The following is a 25134-nucleotide window of genomic DNA, read 5'->3' as shown; positions in this document are numbered from 1 at the left end:
TTCCCGCCCTTTCTTGGAGAGCAGCCCAGGTAAGCGGAGAGCAGGGAACTCCGGCGGCTCCCCTCCCCTTTCCCGCACGGCGCGCATGCGCGGAGAGGGACCCGAGGGGTGGGCTCCGCCGCCGCCGCAGCTGTTTCCGAGCGGAAGGGCGACGAGGGGTTGCTGGGAAGCAGCGGCTTCGCCTCGCGGCGTTTCTTTTCTTTCCCCCCACTCCTCACTCGGCGGCGCCGCCTGTTTTTTTCCGAAGGCGGGTCGCCCCTGCTCACCCCGAAGCGACACAAAGCCCCCCTGCGAGGGGGGCGAGGAACGGCCTCCAGGCCGAGGGAAGGGTAAGCGGCGGAGGGGGAGGCGGCGGCGTTGGTTGTCACAGGGAGAGGCGTGTCAGGAGGACGTGCGAAGGGAGGGAGGGTTTCCCGGGAGGGTTTTAATTTCTGTCATGGCCGAGGAGGAGGAGGAGGCGGGTCTCGGCCTCCCTGCCTGGCATCTTTCTTTCCCTCCCGCCCCCCAGATTTTTAGAAGGCCCAGCCCTTGGGGCGGTGTGGCGTCAGCATGGACGGCAGTGCCCCTGAGCAGGTGCAGAGTGCCTTCCCCCTCTCCGCCTTGAGGGAAGGGCAGAGGGGTGGCCGTGGCAGTCCGTTGCAGCAAAAGCCGTAAAAGAGGCGTGTGGCGCCCTAGAGGAGGCCGACAGCATTATTATGGCGTAGCGCAAGGTTTTTGAGGGGTGGGCTGCAGCTTTGCTTCCTTAAATGCATCTGATGAAGTAAGACTCTCCAGACCATGAAAAGGTTGCGCTGTGGGAAATGTGTTGCAGCACAGTCCTAACTATGACTACTCAGAAGTAAATCCTGTTGAATTCGGTGGGGCTTGCTCCCAGGCAAATGGGGATAGGACTGCAGCTTTAGTCTTCAAATTGCATCACAACATTATTTGTTGGTTTTGCTATAGAGAATTTATTCTCTTATCTCCGCATTCCAGTACTAACTACAAAATTGGGGGCTTCTGGGAGGAACGGCTTTTAGATCAAATACTGTACTTGAATCTTATTAATAACTTTTGTATAAGATTATCCATTGTGCAGAGCCATTTAATGCTCTTCTCTGTGTGCTGTACACACACACACACACACACACAACTATCTTATTTTAAAACAGGGCTGGGGAATATGTGATGTTGCTGAACTCCAGCTGCCATCAGTCCCAGGCAGTATGGCCAATTGTAAGGGATGATGGGAGCATCTGGATGGCCACAGCTTGCTTATCCCTGCTTTAAAACTGTCAGTCTGCCTTGAGTGCAGTATATTCAATTGAAGAGTACAATATAAATTGCCTGAAACATGTTTGTGCAGAAGTAGCACCTGCTGGTTTTTCTTGGAAGCTTGTGCAGGATTGCAACCTGACAATGTAGTTGTATGCACATGCCCTCAAAAGTAAGCCGCACTGAGTTTAATGGGACTTTTCCCCAGGTAAGTGTGTAGTTAATTGTAACATTAGCCCCTTGTACCAAAAATAGCTTACCAAAGGACTTTATCCCTACCTACTTAAAAAGAAAAAAAAAAGCCTTGCTAGGCCTATTCATTATTTAGTAAAATGTCTTAATGGCATAATAAATGTGCGAGGTTGATAGTAGTAAGTCCTCAGTCTTTGGCATTTAAGAGTCTTTTTTTCTCAAATTGTTAAATGTTTCCCACAGGGATCAGGTTGTTGATGGAGTGGTAATAGTGGAGCTGATAACCCACCCTTCACCATAAGGCAGCTGGCAGCACACTAATTTTAAATGTGCAAACACATTCCTGGTGACTGCCAAAACCAAGAGTACACCTAAGCTGCAAACCTGAGTTTTTAGGGGAAGAGTAACACCCACCACAGGTTGAATCCCTATTCCCTGATCTTCCTTTCAACTGACCACAAACACCTCTGGCTTGTCTGGATTAAGCTTCAGTTTGTTCACCCTCATCCAGCCCATTACTAGCAATAGGCACTGGTTGATAGAAAGGAGAGGAGATGTCACCTGTGGCTACCAGGTTAATGCTTAGATGCAAGGCTGTTGAAAACTGATAGATGCATCCAGTATAGTAGCATAAATTCTCAATATGGTTCAGCCCCTCTCATGGCAAAATTTGGGAATTCCTGGACCAAAGTGATTTGGTGCAGAGGGCACTTTGCTTCTCTTATATCTTAAGGAGATGTAGCACTGATTTTTCTTTTTCAAGTGTTTATTTGTTAAAACATATCTGCCCCACCGTTACATTTGAAAACAGCACTACCTAGGCAACTCAAAGCTTTCTTAAAACAACTCAGTTGAACAGCAATAAAAAACAAGACAAAAATACATTGAATAAAACTGCATCTACTGGTTTTATGCTTGTTGCTCAGAGTGCATTATTAAAAAGCACATATAAAACAAAACTGTTTTAAAGCAGATGCCTAAGGGCACATAAAGAGACAGCTAGGCAGACTTGCTGTGTTATGGAGTCCCATAACTTGAGTTCTACCTCTGAGAATGCTCTGCCTCTGTTGCCCACCAGGCCATACCTCATATGGACACAGAGCAGAGGCCCAAAAGCATCCAGACAGGTTTAAGGTAGAAGTGGGCCATTCAGACAGTTCTGTGGGCTATACAGTTGGGCCCATTCCTCCTTCAATAGACAAGGTTGGAGAGCACTTAAGGCATACAAGTCGAGAATCCTTACGTACACAGAGAGAGAAACATCCCCTCCTTCCCCATTCACCAGTGTAAAGTGAGCAAAATGTGAGTGCATTTTGATTTTTCAGCTGAGAAAGCAGTTGATTTGTCCTCAGCAATAGATTTTAATCTCTGATCTGCTGTTCCTGCTACTGACCTTGTTAAATCTCTCTCTGGCTTCTCTTCCTTAAGCTACAGGCTCCTGTGCAAACAGTGCCTTCACTCAACATAAACAGCATGTGAGCTGGGGGTAGATAAGCAACAACTCCACTTAACGCCTCTGGCTGAGTGACTTGCCAAAGAGCCCATCGCTGTCATGCATGGTTATCCTTGGTTGGCTGAGTTGTGATATCATTAGCCGTGTGTGCCAGTCTGTTGACCTTGTCTCAGAGCAGAGGAGGCTGCTGAAGGCTCAGCTTTCTAACACTTTTATCAGACCTGTTGCTGCTGAGGAAGAAATTTTGGTGGCTTTTTTCTTCTGAAGAATGTACCAAACATAACAGGAAACTAGAAAGTCATTGGTTAGCACACTGGGAGATCTTATTGATGCAGGTACCAATCTTTTAATTATACCTAATATTACCGTCACTTTTCCTTGTTTGCTTTCTCCCCCTTGCAACCCACTATAACTGGAATTTCCTTCCACCTGACACTCTTGTTTTTACATTGAAGTGCCTTTACCCTGGCTTTTCCCAGTGTAGACTCTTTTCCTTTCCTGCCTCACATACCTTGCATTTTCCTTTTAGGTTGCTTGCCTTTGTACAGGGCCAGTTTATAATTTTTTTGCATAGCACTTAGCACTGTTAGCGGTAAGGTTATTTATAAAATATTATTAATGGTCATATTGCTTTCTGTAGCACTTGTATAAAGTGCATTACAGTCATACTTCATAGCTGTGATGCATGTGGCTATTGTTTCCCCTTTAAACATGGACAAGCTTAGGTTGAAAGCTGGTTTTTGCTTTTGGTGGCTCTATTGGGATTTGAACCCAATAGTCATATGCAAGCCAGTGCCTTTTTGCTCAGAGCTGGGAAGCTGTATTAAATCTGGACAATGTTTCATTTGTAATCACTTCAGATAAAACTTGTAATACAGATCAGTGGATCTGAGGGCTAAATGTTCTCATGTGTGATCACTGCTGCTTACTTGTAGTAGACTATATGTAAGACAGTATATGTAATTTCTCATGGCAAATGTTAAAAGTATAGTAGGATACTGTACCCTACTCTAGTCTTGCCCAATGGTGCATAATTCTGGAAAGTTTTGATATAAAATATTTCCTATGCAAATCAGGTTAATTTGCATTGGAAGCTTTCCTGATGCCTTGGGAAATTATTTGATTTAACATATTTATGCTATTTGTATTTTGTAACAAAAGCTAAAGATGTTGAAACTGCCAAGCTTGTCTAAATTTTATTTCCAGTTGGCATCCATTCACTGTTACTAATTAACTTGGGAAAAAGAAAAGAGCAGAAAAACAGCACTGGAAAACAATCTTTTTTGGAAACTTTTCTGCCCCACATCAGTGGTCTTATTTTTGTAGAGGCCAATAAATATCCTTCAGAGGATGAGTTTATGCTTTTCAAGTAGATCTCCAAAACCAAACTGGTCTAGTCTCTAGTGAAATTTAGTGAAATCGGAATTTGTCACCTTTGAGAAGTTTTATACCTTGCTTATCTGGTTGATTATAGAAATGGCAAAATTGTTATTGGGCAGCATGCAAACAAATAGCTGAAAGGGGAGAAACTGGAATATAATATGTTCTAAACAGCTGAGTAGATACTTTTGGAATAAATTTCCCATAGGCAATTCCTGGTCGTCTCTTATTCTTTCAAAACTTTAGGGTTTTTTCCCCTGCCTTGGTAAGTAAATGGCTTTTTCTTTCTGCAGAGTCGATCGTATGAAAGTGGGAACAACTACAAAGCTGTGGATTGCTGATTTGTTCTACACACCTTTGTGGTGAATGTGACATCAGCTAACAACTCCATCATGAGAAATAGCTGAATTCCTTTTGGTTGTCCTGTGAGTCCCGTTTTTAGGGGAGGGAATGCTATAATTCTACAGCAGCACTTGCCATCTTCTCTGGGGTCTCTAATTATCACATCTCAGTTTAAAAGGGTAGAGGGGGACTAAAAGGAAGAAATGCCCTGCATCATCCCTCTGTTGTGAAGAAATCTACTGGCAGCATCCAAATCTAACAGACTCAGACAATTTAGGTGCATCAGCCTTACCCTATTGTGATTCCTTTGACAGATTATTAATGCTTAGGTTGGATTGTATGCCTGGTAGGCTGGTTACAAAGGGAGAAAACTGGAGGAGGATCTTCAGAAATTGTAGTATATCTGTGGCAGAGCTGCTGGCTCAAAAGTCCCAGTTTCCATTGTGGTTACTGAACTATTTGATGCATATTTCCTAACTAAGTTCCATCTTGATGGAAGGTACATTAGGGTACCACTTGTTCATTATCTGCTGCAACGTTACAAGGGCAACCAGCCACTTGCTTGCCAGAAGGGTGGCTTAGCTCTCATTAAAGAATGCGTTTGTCTTTCTGCTTGAAACATTAGTCCTTCTACCAGGATAATATTCAAACACAAGGATAGTCAATGTGGTCATTTCCAGAAGTTCTTGGACTATCACTCCCATCATCCCTATTCATTGGTCATCCTGGCAGGGTCTGATGGGAATTGTAGTCTAATAGCATTTAGAGGGCACCCTTGCCTCGTTCTAATTGTAGCAATTATTGGGCAGTGAGGTTAGCTACCCTGGGAATTTGCAAAATCAGTTGCATTAGGTTTTAAGACTGTATATGTTCCTGCCAGGAACAGTTTCTGTAGAGTGCATTCTGCTGCACCATGTGCATGGTGAACTACATAATTGATGATATTCGGCCTGACTCTTAAGTCTGTGAGCTAGTTTAATCCTAGAATACAGTTACATAACTGCTTAAGATGTAATTGGGATTCTTCGTATCACTGCTTATCCGCTTTAATGAGACAAATTTAGAACGTGCCCTTGTCTATGTTCATAATGAGCAGATAATTTTCTTCCAAGGGTGGAATACTATGAAGCTAGTGCACAATCTGGAGCTGCAGTTTTGACCTTTGACTTACTTGTTCCTGTTTGGTCAGAGATGGAAGCAGATTCAGTAAGTACACAGCTATTAACATCATTTTTATTTTTATTTTCTTATTTTTTGCAATATTGAAGACCTTTAAAGCTTGTGTTTTCCAAAACATACTGTTCACTTTGAGAATATGGCTCTTCTGAATTAGGCTTTCTTTCCAGGGTCTATACAATTTCTGCTGCTCGTGAGACACTGAAATCATCCTTAAATCCAACTGAAAATTGTTGGAATTCAATTTCCGAAATCTCTTGGGTATCTTTGAAAACTGTACTTTTGTAAAATGATGATGATGATAATAATAATCATCATCATCATCATCATCATCATCTTGTGTTCAGTGTGTATAATCGTGCCTGCCCACGTGACAGTTTTCTATTGCAAAGCTCCCCAAAAGTGAGAAAGTTAAAAGCTTGCACCCATTTTTTTCCAGGGGTGGCTCTCAGTCTGAATATACGTTAGGTGAAATAAGGAGGGAACACGTCCCCATTGCTCAGGCAAATGGGCCGATTCCTTGTTTTGTCTCATGCTTTTTTAATTGTCGCAGTGCAAATTGACAAATGGGGTATGCTAGCCTGGTTGGACACCCTTAGAGCAATGTGATTGGAACTTAGTGATGACATCATGTAACTAAATCAGTTAGACTATGTGGTGCCAGAGTGTCATTGCATTCCAGTTCCCATCAGCCTCAGCAAGCATTGACAGTGACCACGGATGATGGGAGTTGTAGTTCAGCAACATCTGGAGGGTCAAAGTAATAAATCTCCTGTGGTGAAGTGAATGCTTGGACTTTCCTCCTTCATGTAGCCTAGTCCACGTTTTCAGCAGTATATATTTTAGCACCAGAAGAGATCCTTTTGCTGTCCAGATGTTACTGGATTATAGATCTCATCAGCACTGACCATTGGGCTTGTTGGCTGGAGCTGATGGGAGTTGGAATTAAACAACATCTGGAAGGTCCCTGGTTTTTTACTCATTTTCTAGCAAAACATTTGTAAATCAAGGTATAAACTCTTTTACTTAAAATGAGAGGTCAGCTGAGTGTCTCTGTTTTATCAAAAGTGTGTTTTGCTGCCTTGGGGCATCAGTAATAGCATGAAAAATAAACATTAAAAAATGTAATAGACAAACTGACAGGTGGCATAGGCCCCAAGGTATGTAGGGGTGTATTTATAGTACCAGCTGTTGACAACTTTCTTAATGGATTAAACAGAAGTTCTCTCTTACTTTAAACAAAGTGACCTTAGCCACTCTAGCAAGGAAAACCTTTTAAAAGAATGGATTCAAACCACAATTCCTGGAATTGTGTCAAGGCAGACACCTCTTAATTTTTTACTATCAAATTGCATGGTTTGTATTATTAAGGCCTCCTTCAAAGCCCTTGCCATTGATTGGTTGTAATCAGCATACAGAAATAGGTTCTTGCACATAGTATTGGTGTTAGAGAGGGTGCAATACATGGCAGGATAGAATGTGGTCAGAGTGGAAATCCTTGCAGCAGTCTGCTGGTTCATTAGCACAGGTGTCTGTATGGGATGGTTTTGGTGGCCTCTCCCAATAACAAACTGACTGCAAAAAGCTTCTGTCAATTGTTTGGCAGGGTAGATGCAGTGACCAGTTCAGCAGGTTTTCCCAGGTCCCTTTATACTGGAGTGATGGGGTTTGCACAAGACTTCTGATCTCTCTCCTGGGGCTCTGTGACTACAGTAAAACCCAGTAAATTGCACAGTGCAGCAATTGCTGTGCTTCTATTCCTCTGGGCCTGGGCTGTTCACAGTTTCATCCACAAAATGAGGGAGACTATCTAAAAACTGAACTACTGATTATCGGTTAAAAATATCATTATGTGTTTTGTTTCGACCCTCAGACTGTCCCAATTTGGCAGAACAAACCTTATGGCTCGGCACGCAGCTTTGTGAGAAAGATTGGGACAAACCTTCCTTTGAAGCCGTGTCCTAGAGCATGCTTCCAGGTAAAATACTGAAATTCAGATGAATTTGCACACCTGTTCAAGGCAGGTTTAAATGCAGAGCCCTGCTCTTCATCCTTGCTTTGCTTAAAAAAAAAGTTGCTTTTTATTGCTACATGTCAGTCTGTCAGAATTCTTCATAGAAAGGCAATAATTACTATTCCAGCAGTGGTTTGATGGTTTTTAGCCACTTTCAAGCCTGTATTTTAAAGACTTATTCCTGTAATGAAATAAGTGTAGTTTGTGACTTTCAGAACCTGCATAGGAACTGTAGCATGCTTCTAACTAAATACATTCTTTTTGCTATCCTTTAGGATATGTTGGCATACGATTTCTTTATATAGGGTGCTATAGCACTCTCATTTATAGCCCAGTACTGTTCATGTTTTCTCAAAAAGAAGTTTCTTTTACTTTAATGGAAGCTACACTCTGCTAAATGTGCATATATAGGACTGGCATCCTGGGGAATGGGGTGCAGCTCCTGAGAGAAATTTGGCTTGGTGATCTAAAATCTTGACAGTCCTACCATAAGCTTTAATTCTTTTTGCCTTAAAGACTGTTTCATATGCTGGTATATGTACTGACTTTATTTGGACACAGCTTCTTCATTCTAGGAAATCCTCAGCTAGCTATAGTTTCGTGCTTGGTCAGAACTGGGAGACCATGGTTAACAAAGCCTGGCTCGTTTCAAAGCTGCCAATGATAGTTTCGCAGTTCAGATGAAACAGGCAACTACAGTTAATGGAAGACTCAGTCGGTTTGCATGCTGGCTCATGCAAAGGAGCTGCATATGTGGCTAAAAGGTGCAAAATGTGTGTATTGTCTGGCCACTATTGGAAATGGAATGCTAACTGGGAGGACCCTTGCTTATTGATAGTTCAAGGTTAGGTTATTTTTAGTTTATATGCTACTTTTCCAGGGTGGACTGTGCCCAACGTTGCTCACAGTAAATAGGAAAATTACATGAAACCAGAAAGCAAGTCCTAACATCCTCATTATTTTTTTTTTGGGGGGGGTATTTTAACGGGTCGTGTAGGTGGGGAGTGTTTAGCTATACTAGAACTTGTTTATAACCCCATAAACTTAGAATTCAGTTAATGTGTGTTCTTGCGTTCTCAGACTTTGGGGCTAGGGGTTAGTATGTCTTCCCAGCTGTCAAGCCAGAGAGCTTAGCCTTGGACACCTAATAGCAAAGAAAGTAGGCAGTTCTACATAACCTCTGCTGCTTGAGGCTCCTGAACTACAGCATTAATTTCTCCAGATGTTGAGAAGCTTGCGGAAAGGTAGATAGTTATGTTGTGTTGTAGTAACTCATTACCTCATCTTCTTGCCACTTGCACTATTACAAGCTTCAGAGGCCATACATAGGCCACTTTTCTAACTCTTATGTAACACAGAGGTGCTTAGAGGGCTGCTTATAAAGTATTAAAACGTGTGCACGGTGTATCCCTTTTGGAAATCATAAATTTGCGAATAACCTATCATTACTCACTTAGGTCTGGCTAATGTTTGTCTAGTGCATGATCACCTCTAGTCTCATGTAACACCTCAGAGGAGCAACCAACCTTCAAGCTGATGCAAATTAGCTACAGCCTCTAAATGATCTGTAGCATGATTGTTGGTGCTGAACAAGTTGCCCACACATCACTCCCTCTAATAGTGGAATCAGTGATGCTGTTCCAACAGAGATGGAGCCAAATCAGGGGAAAGGGGGAGGTATTGGCAAGCTCAGGGGAACCCCAAGGTTCCACCCCTGCATGTACTGAATGGACACCAGGATCCAGGGAATGTTAAGTGACAGCTGGAAAAGAAAAATGGCAAAGCAAACTGAACAGAGTTATTTGGGTTGCCTGGGTCTGTAATGGCTCATGGCATCTTGAAGGAGGTCATGGCTGGCTGGCTAGAATCCTTACTCGGGTAATGAAGATATATTGCATTTTGCTACAGGTCCCATGTTGTTGTTGTTGTTTAGTCGTTTAGTCGTGTCCGACTCTTCGTGACCCCATGGACCAGAGCACGCCAGGCACTCCTGTCTTCCTTAATTCAGAACTGATCAGAAAATGATTCTAAAGCCCCATGATACATGATAATGCTATTTTCTTTTCCTTTCTGTTCCTCAGGAATTACCTAATGTTTCAGATCTTTATTTAAATGACACACCCCCTGTCCCCACTCTGGCAGACGTAGCATGGATAGCTTCAGATGACGAAGAAACATATGCTAGAGTCAGGTACATCCCTTTCTCCTTTTCTTCTCATGCTTCCTGACTTTCCTTCTTCCTTTCTTGGTCAGTTATTGCTCGTGATCACTTCCTGAAAACAGGGCAATATTGAGATGGCTTCCTATCTTTATCTTTCTTTTAATAGTCGGTCTTTCAAGGTAATGAGGCATGGGTGCCATTTCAGAGAGAGAGAGAGAGAAAACCTTTTCATGTATCTTGGTAATCAGAGAACGAGAGAGGTGCTCCAGACCTAAGGTATATTCATGTAAGGTCAGAAACCTGGAGTAGGGGACCAATTGGTGCTCATGTTGAAGAAAGAGTGACATTGAATTAGAAGTTGACTCTTACACAAAGTGCTAGGGGGAGCTATTGATGTAGGAGAAAATCCTGCATGAAGAATTGAGCTACTTAAAAAGTTTAGGCAGGTATAGAGGCATTTGCAGGACACGCCAATATATGGATTGTGAAGTGGCAGCAGACAAACAAAGAGGAATAAGGGCTAATTCATACATGCACAATGATTCATTTTTGAACTGCTTCTATTGGAAAATACTATTTTCAGTTGGTTTCAAAGCTCTGTAGGTGGTGTCTAGGCTGTCTTCAACCTTTTTTATTGTCATTTGTCTTAAATACCGCCCGTCTTTCATTGCTTTACTCAAGAGTAATGCTATTGAAATTAATGAACCTAATTTAGGGTGGAATTTCATGCTAGGCGTACTCAAAGTAGAACCATTGGAATTGATGGACTTGACTAAGTTAGGTCTATTTCAATTGATGTGCTCTGAATAGAAGTTAGTTGAACTCCACTTTTAGTTATGTTCATTAATTTAAGTAGATCTACATGGAGTAAAATTTGGTTGAACACTTCTTCATGTCTTTATGAACTTAAATTAGGGATAGTGTTGTCTAAGAAAACATTGCACCATGGGTACATATTCAGGTTGGTTTGAAGTGATGGGAGTTTGAGAGATAAATAATGAGAGAGAAAAGAGACTAATGGGTAGCTAAAAATGGGGTCCTGTAGTGATGAGAGAAGGGCCAGTCACAGCTAGCAAACTTTGTATGATATAATGAGCATGGACTACTATTATTCACTGGGGCCAGTTTCATTTGAATTTTTGGGATCTTGACTTGTAGGACAGACACTCGTCCACTAAAGCACAAATGGAAGCCCACGCCACTTTTCGTTATTCAGCGGAATGCCTCTGTCCCAAATTTGAGAAAGCAAGAAGAAAAGCTGCTGGCTTTGAAGAAACCGGGTTTACCCGCTTTGAGTCGGACAACAGAACTCCAAGATGAACTGAGCCATCTGCGTAGTCAGATTGCTAAGATTGTATCAGCAGAGTCAGGTAAGTACCCAGCATCAAGCGCTCAGAGGAAACATACCAAAATCTTGTACACAAATGTGAAATGGTTTGCGTCTGTAAGCGTTTGCAAGCCTACAAGACTAGATATAGCAGATGAGCAAACAACTTGAAAATTATATTTCCACTTTGATAACCAGAAGTTGTGGCAAAGAGGATGGTAAAATTTTGTTTTTTTTATTGTGGAGAAAACATGATGCATGTTTTGTCCTGTTCTCTTCTAATTTGGGGTGGAGATTCTACTCAGAACAAACACATTAAAATTAAGTGACCTAAGTTTTGCTTATTAATTTCAGTGGGTCTGCTCTGAGTAGGACTGGCGTTGGATACAGCCCTTGGAATTGTGTGTCAGGTTTGACCAAGTACATAGTAAGTTTGGAGATTCACTTGGGAAGTGCAGTAAGGGTTTGCTGTCTCCTGGTGAAGAGTCAGGTTGTTAACAAAATGGTGCAGATATGACTAGTTTAAATTTGGAACACATGAGAGGGAGCAACATATGCAGGTGTTGCCTGCCACCTTCCTTTGTTTGACCTCATTCCACAAATTTCCTTAACTTTCTTGTATGGCTGCTGCCTTTATTCCATGTTGAGAGGGTACCAGAAAACTTTGCCCCTTTTCACTGCAGTGTCACAGCAGTAGGAAACCTGCGACTCACAGGCAATCAAGGGTTAGGTATTCAGACATAATGTTGAACTGTGTAATGCCCACATTTGAAATGTGTATTTTGTAAGGGCAAGACTATGAGATGGAGCATGGAGCACGGTTAGAATAGATAAAGTGCCAAGCAATTATAGTCCGGCACCTTTTAAAGATCACTCTAATAGCATAGTATAGCTTGAAAGGTGGGAAGTTCTTATGCTTTCCTGATATTAGTTGTATTTCTAGGGCCATCACCTGAGTAGCTGTTGATATTAGACACTCTGTGGTTTTTCTTCATCATGTAGCTTTGGCATTATTCCTTGGGGCCAAAAAGTGTTCTACCAACCAGGCTTATGTGCGTAATTTTAGATATTCCACAGTCAGTAACTATTTTTTGCAGTTGGTTTCCCCCCCCTAAAGCCGGTTTTGTAGCAAAAACTTTTATTGGTTTTTGCCAGTCCATATCGATCTACTTGATTACAGCAGTTTGTTTTTTAAACATAGGGGACAGTAAAATTCCAAAATCATTGCTTGTTTAAAAATATTATTCAAGCTAATACTATATTAGATAAATGAAGTCTGCACTAATTTTAAAAAGTTTGACACACATATTTCATACCCTTGTTTGTCCATCCGTTCCCTAAATCAGAAGAGGCCATACTCAGTACTCACTTGGACATATAGCTGAACCGTAATTGAGTACCATGTGCATCAACTATAGTGAGCCTCATGGTGGCGTGTGGACACACCATTCTCCTGCATGCCAAGAGGAAGAGGCTGAAAACTTCCTCTTCTGATTGAAAATAGAGTTCCTTGAACAAGCTAGCATTATCAACCACAATTTGGTTCTTTCCTGTTCTGTCTAACCATAGTTTAGTCAGGGCTTCTGGATTCAGACATAAACTCCTGGTTAATCTAAAACCCAAGGCAGAAGTGTTAACGTCTCCTCCTACTGGCATGCAAAAGAGGGAAGCTGGGGAGCATGCAAACTGAAGACTAATCACAGTTCAAGCACATAACTCTCAATTATGGTTTATCATTAAGTCTGAACCAGCCCTTTGGGTCTTTGCCACAGGAAGTAAAGTTGGCAGGAGCCACAAAGCAGGGCCCAGCTGTCCAAAAAGACCCACATTGATGTTTCCTTGTGCACTTTGAGAAATAAAGATTCAAAGTTTTTGTTTTATTTACCCATTACTTTTAACAGGGCATCTGTCTCACCCACTTGAAAATGCTATGGTGCTTTTTGGTTCCATTTTATGAGTGGCAACTTTATCAACTGGTTTTATTGTATTTAAGCTCATAACATTACACTTCTATATAATGTGTGTGCCCCTTACAGCATTTTGATAAACAGACCAGATATAAATGAGAGACTTATATAATGTTAGAAGAAATTGCACAGAATTTGTGACAGAATTTGTCACAAATTCTAATTTATAATGGCCAGGATCCTATGATTTCCTATGATTTCATTCTATGATTTCATCCTATGATGTCAGTGTTCAAGAAGGACACTGACAAACTGGAACGTGTCCAGAGGAGGGCAACCAAAATGGTCAAAGGTCTGGAAACGATGCCTTATGAGGCAGGGCTAAGGGAGCTGGGCATGCTTAGCCTGGAGAAGAGGAGGTTAAGGGGTGATATGATAGCCATGTTCAAATATATAAAAGGATGTCATATAGAGGAGGGAGAAAGGTTGTTTTCTGCTGCTCCAGAGAAGCGGACACGGAGCAATGGATCCAAACTACAAGAAAGAAGATTCCACCTAAACATTAGGAAGAACTTCCTGACAGTAAGAGCTGTTTGACAGTGGAATTTGCTGCCAAGGAGTGTGGTGGAGTCTCTTTCTTTGGAGGTCTTTAAGCAGAGGTTTGACAACCATATGTCAGGAGTGCTCTGATGGTGTTTCCTGCTTGGCAGGGGGTTGGACTTGATGGCCCTTGTGGTCTATTCCAACTCTATGATTCTATGATTTCTGCATCCCCAGTTTTTCAGGCAAAAGATTTTGCTTAATTTTTAATACAATGTAATTTGCTTATTTGTATTATTGTTGAGCCAATCATTTGCATGGTGCTGTACAGAGTAACAAACAAAAAGACAAAGTCCATGCCCTGAGGAGTTTATGGTCCAAAATTTACTATGGGGAGTGTTAGAGGGAGAAATAAAGGTGAGAGTAAAAAGGAAAGAAGATGCATTCTGCTTCATTCTGCTTCATGCCCTTTTCTTGACGGAACCCTGATAGGTTCCGTCAAGCCTTGCGGGACCTTTCTCCCCCTGGCGACTCATTGACTGAGCTTGTTGAGGGCTGGAATACCCAGCTCCTGGCAGCCATCAATGAGATCGCACCTAAGCGCCCTCTGCGACCCCGCAGAAACCGGGCTCCCTGGTTTACTGAGGAGCTCCGGAAAATGAAGCGGGACCTCAGACGGCTAGAGCGAGTATGGCGGGGTGCCCGTGACGGAGCCTCAAGAACATCTTATAGAGTTTTTATGAAAACCTACGAGATGGCAGTGAAGGCCGCTAAGAAGTCCTACTTCTCGGCCTCCATTGCCTCCGCTAGCTCTCGCCCGGCACAATTATTTAGTGTAATTCGGTCTTTAACGTCCCTCGAAGGACAGCCAAATTTAAATAATAATTTGACACACAGCTGTGAGGCATTTGCGAGCTTTTTTGCGGAGAAGGTCCTGTCGCTCCGCCATGACCTCCCTGCCAACTTGGATACAATAAAGGAACTGGAGGCCCCTCGACTGTCCTCGGGTCCAGTATTGGACCACTTTGACTGGATATCCCCAGCCGATGTGGACAGACTCCTCCGAGCTGGAAAGCCCACCACTTGTCCTCTCGACCCGTGCCCGTCTTGGCTGATTAGAGCGTGTCCAGACGAGGTGCGGGCCCCCCTGGGGGATATCATCAATCTGTCCCTTGGCACCGGGACATTCCCAGGGGAACTGAAGGAGGCAGTGGTGCGTCCGCTCTTAAAGAAAACATCATTAGATCCCTTAGATCTATCCAATTACCGCCCAGTTTCGAATCTTCCATTCCTGGGTAAGGTGATTGAGAGAGCGGTTGCTGAACAGCTTGGTAGGTTTCTGGATGAAACATCGGCTCTGGATCCATTCCAGTCCGGCTTCCGCGCTGGTCATGGGACCGAGACGGCTCTGGTCGCCCTAACAGATGATCTCCGCAGGCAGCTGGATCGAGGCGGGTCGGGGCTGCTGATTCTTCTAGACCTGTCAGCAGCCTTCGACATGGTCGATCATGAACTCCTGGACCACCGCCTTGCCGACGTGGGGATCCAGGGCACAGTCCTTCAATGGCTGCGCTCGTTTCCCTCTGGCCGGGGACAGAGGGTGGCGCTTGGGGGGGGAACTGTCATCCCGCCACTCCTTGGTGTGTGGAGTGCCCCAGGGTGCGATACTCTCCCCGATGCTTTTTAACATCTTTATGCGCCCCCTCGCCCAGCTTGTCCGGAGTTTTGGGCTGGGCTGCCATCAGTATGCTGATGACACCCAACTCTATCTGTTGATGGATGGCCATCCTGACTCGGCCCCAGACACACTGATCAGATGCTTGGAAGCTGTGGCTGGATGGTTACGTGGGAGCCGGTTGAAGTTAAATCCTTCGAAGACAGAGGTCCTCTGGCTGGGACGGGACGATATGGGATTGAGGGGGCAACTCCCATCTCTTGCGGGGGTGCAATTAGTGCCAGCACCGTCCGTTAAGAGTTTGGGTGTAATCTTCGATACCTCCCTCTCCATGGAGGCGCAGATTGCAGCTATAACAAAGGCGGCATTTTTTCATCTCCGCCAAGCTAAGCAGTTGGCTCCTTACCTCTCTCGCCCTGACCTAGCCACTGTGATCCACGCGACGGTCACCTCCAGACTGGATTATTGTAACTCGCTCTACGTGGGGCTGCCCCTGAGACTGACCCAGAAACTCCAGCGGGTGCAGAATGCCGCAGCGAGACTCCTTACGGGGTCTTCACTGCGGGATCACATTCATCCGGTGCTATACCAGCTGCACTGGCTCCCGGTGGAGTACAGGATCAGGTTTAAGGTGCTGGTTTTAACCTTCAAAGCCCTATACGGCCTAGGACCCTCGTATCTACGGGACCGCCTCTCCTGGTATGCCCCACAGAGGAACTTACGGTCTTCAAATAAAAACATCTTGAAGGTCCCAGGCCTCAGACAGGTTAGGCTGGCCTCAACTAGAGCCAGGGCTTTTTCGGCTGCGGCTCCAACCTGGTGGAACGCTCTGTCACAAGAGACAAGGGCCCTCCAGGACTTGACATCTTTCCGCAGGGCCTGCAAGACAGAGCTGTTCCACCAGGCCCTTGGTCAGGGCGCAGCCTGACTCCCTCCTTTGGCAATCTTTACAATACTTTAGTTTATGGTTGCCATCAATTTTGATTTTAATTAATTCTTTGATGTTTTTATAATGTTGCACTATTTTAGTGTTGTTAGCCGCCCTGAGCCCGGCTTCGGCTGGGGAGGGCGGGATATAAATAAAATTTATTATTATTATTATTATTATTATTATTAATGGCCTATGACAGGGATGGGGAACCTTTTCTGGCCCACTTGTTATCTCCTCACCCCCTGATGGACCAGATTTGACAGGGTGGTGGGGCCACCCACATCACTATGATGTCAGGTGATGCTTCCAGGCAGCTTCTGGAGGATCAAATGGGGAGGGGCTTCTCGGGTTTGTTAAGCCACAGTTCCTCTTATGACTAAACTCGTAAAACAGCTGTGTTTGCACAACTCTAAAGTCAGTGTTGTGAAGCACTGGTCACAGACTGCCACCGTTGCATAATATTCCCTTAACAGAGCATCAAGGTAATAGATTTCCCAAAGGTATTACCAGATGACTTTGAACATAGATAAGGAGTTGTGTTTGTACCAGCAAAGGCGATTTGTCCATTTAGATCAGCATTGACTGGCAACAACTCTCCAGGGCCTTGACAAAAGGAAGGTCTTTCCCATCACCTGCTGCCATCACCTTTCCATCCATTTTAGCTGGAATGCCAGGGATTGAACCTGAATCCTTCTCATGTGCTTTGTTCTCCTCCTGTGATATCCATTTGAGATCTTGCACCAGAGGCACATGAGCTCTCACAAATGTGTGTCATTCTAGACTAAAAGACAGGTAACCTGGTTCCTGAAATTGTTTCAGAGTTAGGCTTTCCACCCTCTCAAGGGTGGCTCTTAAGGAAAGTGGTTTAGTAGAGGTGATTGGGTGCACAGGGGTGGGTTGGTTTTAACTGGGAAGGTGAGGGATGGGCCTTGGTTGATGCCAAAAGTGGCCTCCTGTGACTGTGGGCCAGTTCTCTTCCTATCTGTGATATAAGGTGAATAACATGCTGCTTCTGAGAACTTTGTGCTCAGTGATTGGGGTGGCAAGACAGGAACAAGATAATCTTAACAATATACATTGAAATACTGCCATATGGAAGATGGTGGTTGTAATGGGAGGGTGTGAGATGGAAAAGTGCTTCACCCCTTTTGTGGCATTATAACCAGCATTTGAGTAAAGGCAGGAGGCAGGCTTATGATGTCCATTTGTGGGGAGGTTTGCCAGTATATAGGCTTGACGTACATGTTCTGTTGCAGAATATAAAACCTGTAGTTTGGCACTAGGTTTATGTCAATGTGTATTGTTCTTTTTTTTCCAGCTTCCACTTCATTAACACCTGATTTATTATCACCAGGAAGTTCAAATGTCTCTTCTCCCTTACCTTGTTTTGGATCCTCATTCCAGTCTACAACTTCCTTTGTGATTAGTGACATTACAGAGGAGGAGGCAGAATTAGAAAGCCCAGAGCTTCCATCCGTTTCCATGCTTTGTTCTGCAACCTCTGAATGTTGTAAAGCAGACCCAAAGGATTCCGACGACGAAGATTCGGTGTCCCTGTCCAAGGCCAGCAGTTTTGCCGATATGATGGGCATTCTTAAAGACATTCATAGGATGAAACAGAACAAAGACTTGTAAGTTTTTGTTTGTTTGTTTGTTTTCTCTTTTTCCATCCCCAAAAGTGTCTCTCTTTCTTTTCTGATTGGAAGCTTTGCAGTTTTGCTTTGTGTGAAGGTACCTCTGCTGATCTTTAGCACTGTGACTGATATTTGCAAGGGTTAGTTCTAATGTACTTCCCCTGCATCACCACAACACAGGTTTTTAAAGCCTTTCTTATAATAGGCCTTACAATATTGATCTCTAAGGACAACTTCGCAAATCAGTTCACCAAAGTTGCTAGCCTGCCTGTGCTTATCACAGTCAATTTTGGCTAATAAGAAAAGAATCCGTTTTGGTAAAGCTTCTTTGCCTGACTACCAGGGCAATTTAGTCACCATGGTCAAAAAGACAAGTAGCTTCTTCTAAACTGCCTCCAGATTGAAGTTATTATAACCACTGCCCTGAAGATCTGAATGTTCTAAACTAGGGATGGGGAATCTGTGGCCCTTAAAACGCTATGGACTGCAACTCCCTTCATCTCTAAGCATTGGCCATGCTTGCTGGATCAGTGTGTTTGACTGTTAACCAGAAGGTGGGTGGTTTGAGCCCACCCAGGGGTGGCTGTGGTCAGGATTCCTGCATTACGGGGGGTTGGAACAGATGATCTTTGGTGTCCCTTCCAACTCTATGATTCTATTATAGTAGTTGGACTCCAACAGCCTTTGGAAGGGCCATAGGTTCCCCATCCCTGTTCTCACTGGTCTGCAAATAAATGCTGAGATTATTACTATTCTAGCAGCTGAGACAAGGGTAACATGAGAGCTACAGGTCGGAGGTTTTGCCTTGTCTCTTCCTGTTTGCCTGCTTCTGCCTCTGCTACCTCCCAAATTGCCCACTGTACAGTTTATGGTTAAAATTGCCTCACTATGTGTCATTCTGGAAATGGGTATAAAATGATGTACTTTGATAAGCAAAGAAAACACTTGCCAAGTGTTCTGCATGTTTCTAGGCATGAAGCCTTCCTAGGTTGCTACAATATATGCATATATGATTACATGATTAGCATGCTGTGGCCCTTCAGATGTTGAACTACAAATCCCATCACCTGTGACTGTTGGCTATATCTGATTGAGGCTGATACGATCCAGGGTGCCACAGCTTCTCCATCCCAGGATAAGGGAGACGAGTTTAAATCCTTAGTCAACCATGTTATAGCCATTGGCTCCAAACAACAAAACCTGAACTTGTTTCTTAAGGTTAATAGGTGAATTAAAGCTAGCCATTCTTTATTGCATAATTGTTGTAAGGGTAATCAGGGATCACCCCCATCCATGTATATCCTCCTGAGCTCATTGGAGGAACAATAGAATATATAACTAAAACAGTAAGCTAGGAATGCTTGCTAAATAGTGGATAGTTTTTACATGCAAGCTTTTGTGTTTTATTTATTTAGACTATTTATATACCACCTCCCAACAAAAAACCCCACCCTTTTATGCATTAATATTGGGCAAAAATTAAAACCTCTTTCAAGCTAAACTTTTCACTGTTTCTTGAGGTTTGGAGGGTTCAACAGGCAGATGGTATCATAAGTTGAATTCATTAGAGAGAGGGAAGTAAGGGGAGCACATTTAACAATAATTACAATATTTCTTATTCATTTAATGCACAACCCAGTTAGAGCAATTTAATTCTGGTAATAAGCAGTGAGATACCATGGAAACATTGAATTAAAGTGTAATTTGTTTGATCAGCTGCCCTTGGTTTGTCCCTTCTGGTTTCTTAAGGAACAGAATATTATGCAGAAGGAAGAATCACATTCTCATTTGAGCTTTCTAAAAAAAATTGCTTGAGTTTATTGGAAACTGGAATAGGATTCTCAAAGCTGAAATTGATCTCTTCTCATACTGCTTGTATATCTGCCAGATTGCTGCTGTTGAGATTATTCCACTCTATGTATTAACTTTTAAGAAGAAAAATCTCAGTTACAGTAAAAGGGGTGCAATCTCTACTGTTTTGACCTGTTGCAAGAATTAGCAGCAATTGCTCCACCTCCTTTCATAAGTGAGACTCATTTGCCTTCAGATTTGAGTAATTTACAACATCCAGTAATGGGGAAATTGCATTGCTGTTCTTCCAAACAATACGTAATGCAGCTGTACTTGCACTTGTTGGACACATATCAGATCATCATATTATATCATATCATATATCATATCATCATATCAATGTTATTCCTTGAACAAGTAACTGCTAATTCTTTTATTAGACTTTATTTTCAAATCTCAGGTCTTACAGAACTTGTACATACAGTGGTGCCTCGCAAGACGAAATTAATTCATTCCGCAAGTTTTTCGTCTAGCGATTTTTTCGTCTTGCGAAGCACGGTGTCGGAAAAGTTTTGGAAAAGCTTCAAAAATCACCCAAAACCTCAAAAAAGGCTACCACACCGTGTTCTATGAGTTGCTCCTCGAAGTCAAGTCACAACTGTATTAACGGTGTTAAGAAAAAGGAAACAAACTTGCAAGACATGGGAGTTTCTGAATGTAAAGCTTGCAACTAAAGCCCACTTCCCTAAGGCCAGTGGCTTTCACTACATTTTTTAAAGAGGCTTATCTTTACAGTTTTAAAAAGCAGTCCAAATTCTTAGAACTTTTTAAAAATGCTGTTTTAATCTGCCTCTTGTGTCTCTTCAAATTCTGTTAGTTGCATCATATATAATGTGCACATCCCTCCTTGCCATACCCACAATGACCTGAATTGTGAGTGCTGAAAGTCCATGGTAAAATGATGAAATTAGCTTCCTTCTTAGTAGAAAACAGGAAATCCTGCTTTCCCCCTTTTAGCAGCAAATGGGACCCTGCCCTGGCAGAAATGTGTGTCCTTTGTTGCAGGGTGGAAGGAACTCTGGACAACAAATGTTGCAGAGTATACGTAGCTACAGCAGCGAAGCTCCTGGACACATCTGAGACAAAGAGAATTAAGGCGCTTAAGAGCTGCCCCCTCCCTTTGTGCTTTGCAGTGAGCAGCAGCAGACAAAGGCTATTATGGGAGAGAACTGTTCAGCTGGGTGCAGCCTCATCCTGCTGAGCAGAGGAGACGGTTGCAAACACATGTTGTCAGATGCCCACGGGAATGTTGGGACTGGATCTCAGCACTACAGCTCTGCACTACTGGTCCCTCGGATAAAATTGAATAACCTCTGATACAATGAAATATGAATCAGAGAGGTTTGCCATTATCCATTGTGCCAGCAGTTTGAGGAAGTTTAGTCTAAGCATCTGTGAGAAAAGCAAAGAGACAAATAGATAAAAGGAGTTTACTGGTGCTTTTGCCAGTCTTACTGATAAATTACAAGAAGTTATAGAAATTAGAGTGGGCGTCTGTCAGATGAATTTGTAGAACAGCAGAGTCAAGGGTTGCCCTTGAAGCTGCTTCGTCTTACGGCAATGCAGACCACTGCATTTCTCCCTGTGCATGACACAAATTTAGAGCATGGCGGGTGGGTGGCTATTGTTGTTGTTGTTTAGTCGTGTCCGACTCTTCGTGACCCCATGGACCAGAGCACACCAAGCACTTCTGTTTTCCACTGCCTCCCGCAGTTTAGTCAAACTCATGCTGGTAGCTTCGAGAACACTATCCAACCATCTCATCCTCTGTCGTCCCCTTCTCCTTGTGCCCTCCATCTTTCCCAACATCAGGGTCTTTTCCAGGGAGTCTTCTCTTCTCATGAGGGGGCCAAAGTATTGGAGCCTCAGCTTCAGGATCTGTCCTTCCAGAGAGCACCCAGGGCTGATTTCCTTAAGAATGGATAGGTTTGATCTTCTTGCAGTCCATGGGACTCTCAAGAGTCTCCTCCAGCACCATAATTCAAAAGCATCAGTTCTTCAGCGATCAGCCTTCTTTTTATGGTCCAGCTCTCACTTCCATACATCACTACTGGGAAAACCATAGCTTTAACTATACGGACCTTTTTTGGCAAGGTGATGTCTCTGCTTTTTAAGATGCTGTCTAGGTTTGTCGTTGCTTTTCTCCCAAGAAGCAGGCGTCTTTTAATTTCATGGCTGCTGTCACCATCTGCAGTGATCGTGGGTGGCTATAGCTGGGCTTATTCTTGAATCTTTGAGTTGCTAAAGTGCTATCGGAGTATAACATTCCTTAATCTGTAAGTTGCAGAAGCAAGCAGGGAATGGCACTGTGTAATGAGTGCAACACTTTGGACTTGCTCTTGACTCAGCATATGCTGACTATGAAGAAATGGTGAGAATGGTGATAAATGGAAAGCTGTAATTGAATCCATTTTGGACAGGGAGAAAGTAGCCAAGTGGTGCCATTCACTTAAAAAATAATAATGCAGTGCTGCTGTCATTCAGAATTCTTGTGAAATGGTTTGCCTAAATTAAATGGATCAGTTTGCCTCCTTTCAATTTTTCAGGGTGTGGGTTTTTATTTTAGGAACTGTATGCTAATGGCTGAAATTTCTGGAACTATGTGGTGAGGGTCCTAGGGTTCACATTTCTTATGACTTTTGAAATCTTGAGCCCCATTGTCATGCTTATTGATGAAGTGCTTAAAGAATGGTAAATATATAGGTGCCCCCACTTGCTTTTTAATCACATGCTTATGCATGATGTAAGTTCTAATATACTCTAGTAATGGTGAAAACAAAGGAAAACAATAATTCTGGACTGGTTCACACAGAGCAAGAAAGTGAATGGATTTTGTGTGAGAGATATTTATTTATTTATTTATTTATTTATTTATTTATTTATTTATTTATTTATTTATTTTCCAACTTATGGTTACCATGAGAGAGGAGAGGAATCTGCCAAGTTAAAAGTCACAAAGCAGGTATGATGAGCCTGTGGCCCTCCAGATGTTGTGGGCTACAGTTCCTGCCCCCATTGGCTGAGATCAATGGGAGTTGGGAATCCAACAACATCTGGAGGACCACAAGTTCCCCATCTTTGGTATGAAGGAAGATACAAAAGTATGTAGGAAATCCTATGAATTCTGTGCCTCTTGGGCTCAAAATGACTTTTCTTTGTCCCAAAGCATGCTGCTCCTATTTGAGGTTGGCACAATATGAAGGAACTTGGTAATGTATGCAGCAAAACTGAAGAAAAATGGTTGGAGTCCTTTTGAGAGATTTACAGAATGATGTTGCTTAAAATCATCAATATTTAAGTTGTTTTTTGGGGGGTGGGGAACCACCACCCTAAGAGTCTACCAGGAGAAAATTAATAACATTTTGTAGAGAAGCCTTTCATTTGCTTACCCATAGGGATTCCCGCCCTCACCCCCTAGTTAATTAAACTGGTAAACAAAATTATCTAGGTATCGGGGGAACGTAAGGTGGTTGAAAACCAGAGCTACAACAGATGTGAGTAAACGTGTTTGAAATAAGAGAGCTAAAATTTAAAACTGGACAGATTCCAAATCCTTATGATGCTTATTGTACAAAGGAATCAATGTTCTTTTGCACACGCAAACCGCATACATTTACCTCATAGACTTTAGTTGTTGCTGTGCTCTTGAAATTGCACACATCACCCTGTAGTAGCCCATTTTGCAAATCCATGCATACAGACATTGGTGACTCTTCACTTCTGCATACTGAGCTTGGCAGAGAAGCAGGTGGTGAATTGCTTCTGCTACAACAGGAATGAGGAAGCTCCCCCCCCCCCCCGCCCCCAAATGCTGCTGAATTCCCAACTCCCATCAAGCCCAGCAATTCCTGGCTAATGGCTGGGAATTATGGGCTTTGAATTTCAGCAATATTTGGAGAGCCAAAGGTTCTCCACAGAGTTGAGTGTTCTTTATTGTGCCAGCTTCATCCTGGTTTTTGTACTTTTGCCAGGAAGTAGGCTTCATCCTTGCAGATTTGTTGGAGAAGTTCTCTTAACTGTTACTAATTCTACTCAGACAATAGAATAGCACTTCAGGGTGCAAGAGAGAGAGAGATTGCTTTATTGGGTGCTTCCTCTCCCCCATGACATAAGGTTCCTTGCACATTGAAAATTAGCCTGTTGGAGGAATCCAGTCTAGCATTATCCTTGACAGTTCTGTTGAGGGGAGGAAGGCCATGTCTGGTGCATCCAGTGCATTTTGTAATTTGTGCATGTGGAGTGTTGCACAAATAATCATGGGTGCCTATGGCATCATTAGGGATCAGCGAAATCTCTAGAAAGGCCCTAAATTTGCTAGGTAAAAACTTGTATGCTGGAAGTAATTTTTAAGTCTTTCTTATTCTTACTGTTTACCTAATATCAAATATATGGGATATATATAATATCAGATATATGGGATTTGATGGTGACAAGAATTAAAAAACACACACAAACCAGCAAGAGATTTGGAAGAATAGCCCCTTTGTTGAAAAACATGCAGTTGAACCACACCTAATTTCTTAGATTTTTTTATTTTATTTTTTAAATCCTGTTGAAGAAAGCAGTTGGGGATGGTGGAGCAGAATGTGATTTGCACTCCTGTTAATACCCTTCATCTTGTATCCTCCTTTCAGGAACAGAACTTTACTGAAAGAGGAGGATCCTGCAGTTCTTATAGCAGAGGTTTTAAGAAGAAAGTTTGCCTTGAAGGATGAAGATGTAAACATGAAGAACTGAAATTATGCTCATTGGTTACCTTGTAAAGTAAATTATCGTTCTCCTAAGATCTTTCTCCACAGTGGCTGCCTTCCTTGAACATCAAAAGTCCTTTAGGGATTAGGTTTCTACTCTGTATGTGCGTGTGTTGGAGGGGGGAATAATTCCTACCCAAGCAGAACTGTGAATTTGCTGTTTTCCACACAGCCAAGAGAGACTTTAAAAAGGTAAATGGTTTTCCACATTTTGAAATGAAGCATTGTTAGCAAAGTAGCGAGATGAATTAAAAAGGATATATTCATAATTTTGCTGCAATTCTGAAGCCTGTGATAACTTACTGATAGAAATGTATCCCTTCCACATTCAGGTAGAGATGTTTTTAAAATTTAGTCATTGAAAAATGCATTTGCTCTTTTTCTCTGGACTTAACTTTTCAAGGCAATCAAGTACCTTTTCAAAGTGGATAGATATTCCAGCACTGGCTGACGAGGAAAGGGAGGCACACCATATAGCACTTGTAACCAGGTGGAGAGGTGGTAAACTTGCAGCCTTCAGCCACATGCTTACCAAGTGTTAGCAAG

The 25134-nt window shown here is 42.8% G+C and overlaps 1 protein-coding gene across 9 annotated transcripts; it reads left to right on the top strand.

Moving 5' to 3' along the window:
• Window positions 1-98: 98 nt before the first annotated feature.
• MTFR1L (mitochondrial fission regulator 1 like) lies at window positions 99-24868 on the top strand. Of its 9 annotated transcripts, none has more exons than XM_081202172.1 (9): window positions 213-329; window positions 2875-3234; window positions 4819-4898; window positions 5734-5827; window positions 7671-7775; window positions 9893-10002; window positions 11131-11342; window positions 17671-17983; window positions 24472-24868. In XM_081202172.1, the coding sequence occupies exons 4-9, from the start codon at window positions 5813-5815 to the stop codon at window positions 24572-24574; spliced, it is 858 nt and encodes a 285-aa protein (XP_081058298.1). In that variant the 5' UTR covers window positions 213-329; window positions 2875-3234; window positions 4819-4898; window positions 5734-5812; the 3' UTR covers window positions 24575-24868. The 9 variants fall into 9 exon arrangements, with proteins under 9 accessions (XP_081058300.1, XP_081058298.1, XP_081058293.1 ...); XM_081202167.1 differs by lacking the exon at window positions 4819-4898 and adding an exon at window positions 4573-4606; XM_081202168.1 differs by lacking the exon at window positions 4819-4898 and adding an exon at window positions 4573-4704.
• The last annotated feature ends 266 nt before the right edge of the window (window positions 24869-25134 follow it).

This window comes from Podarcis bocagei (assembly GCF_964188305.1).
Source record: "Podarcis bocagei genome assembly, chromosome: 7".
Classification (NCBI taxonomy): domain Eukaryota; kingdom Metazoa; phylum Chordata; class Lepidosauria; order Squamata; family Lacertidae; genus Podarcis; species Podarcis bocagei.
The sequence above is the reverse complement of the archived record's forward strand: the minus strand, read 5'-3'. Positions and strand labels throughout refer to the sequence as shown.

Coding starts and splice junctions, on each gene's coding strand:
- MTFR1L (XM_081202174.1), top strand. Junction 10,003..11,130: donor GAAACATATGCTAGAGTCAG/GTACATCCCTTT, acceptor CTTGACTTGTAG/GACAGACACTCGTCCACTAA. Junction 17,984..24,471: donor ATGAAACAGAACAAAGACTT/GTAAGTTTTTGT, acceptor TCCTCCTTTCAG/GAACAGAACTTTACTGAAAG.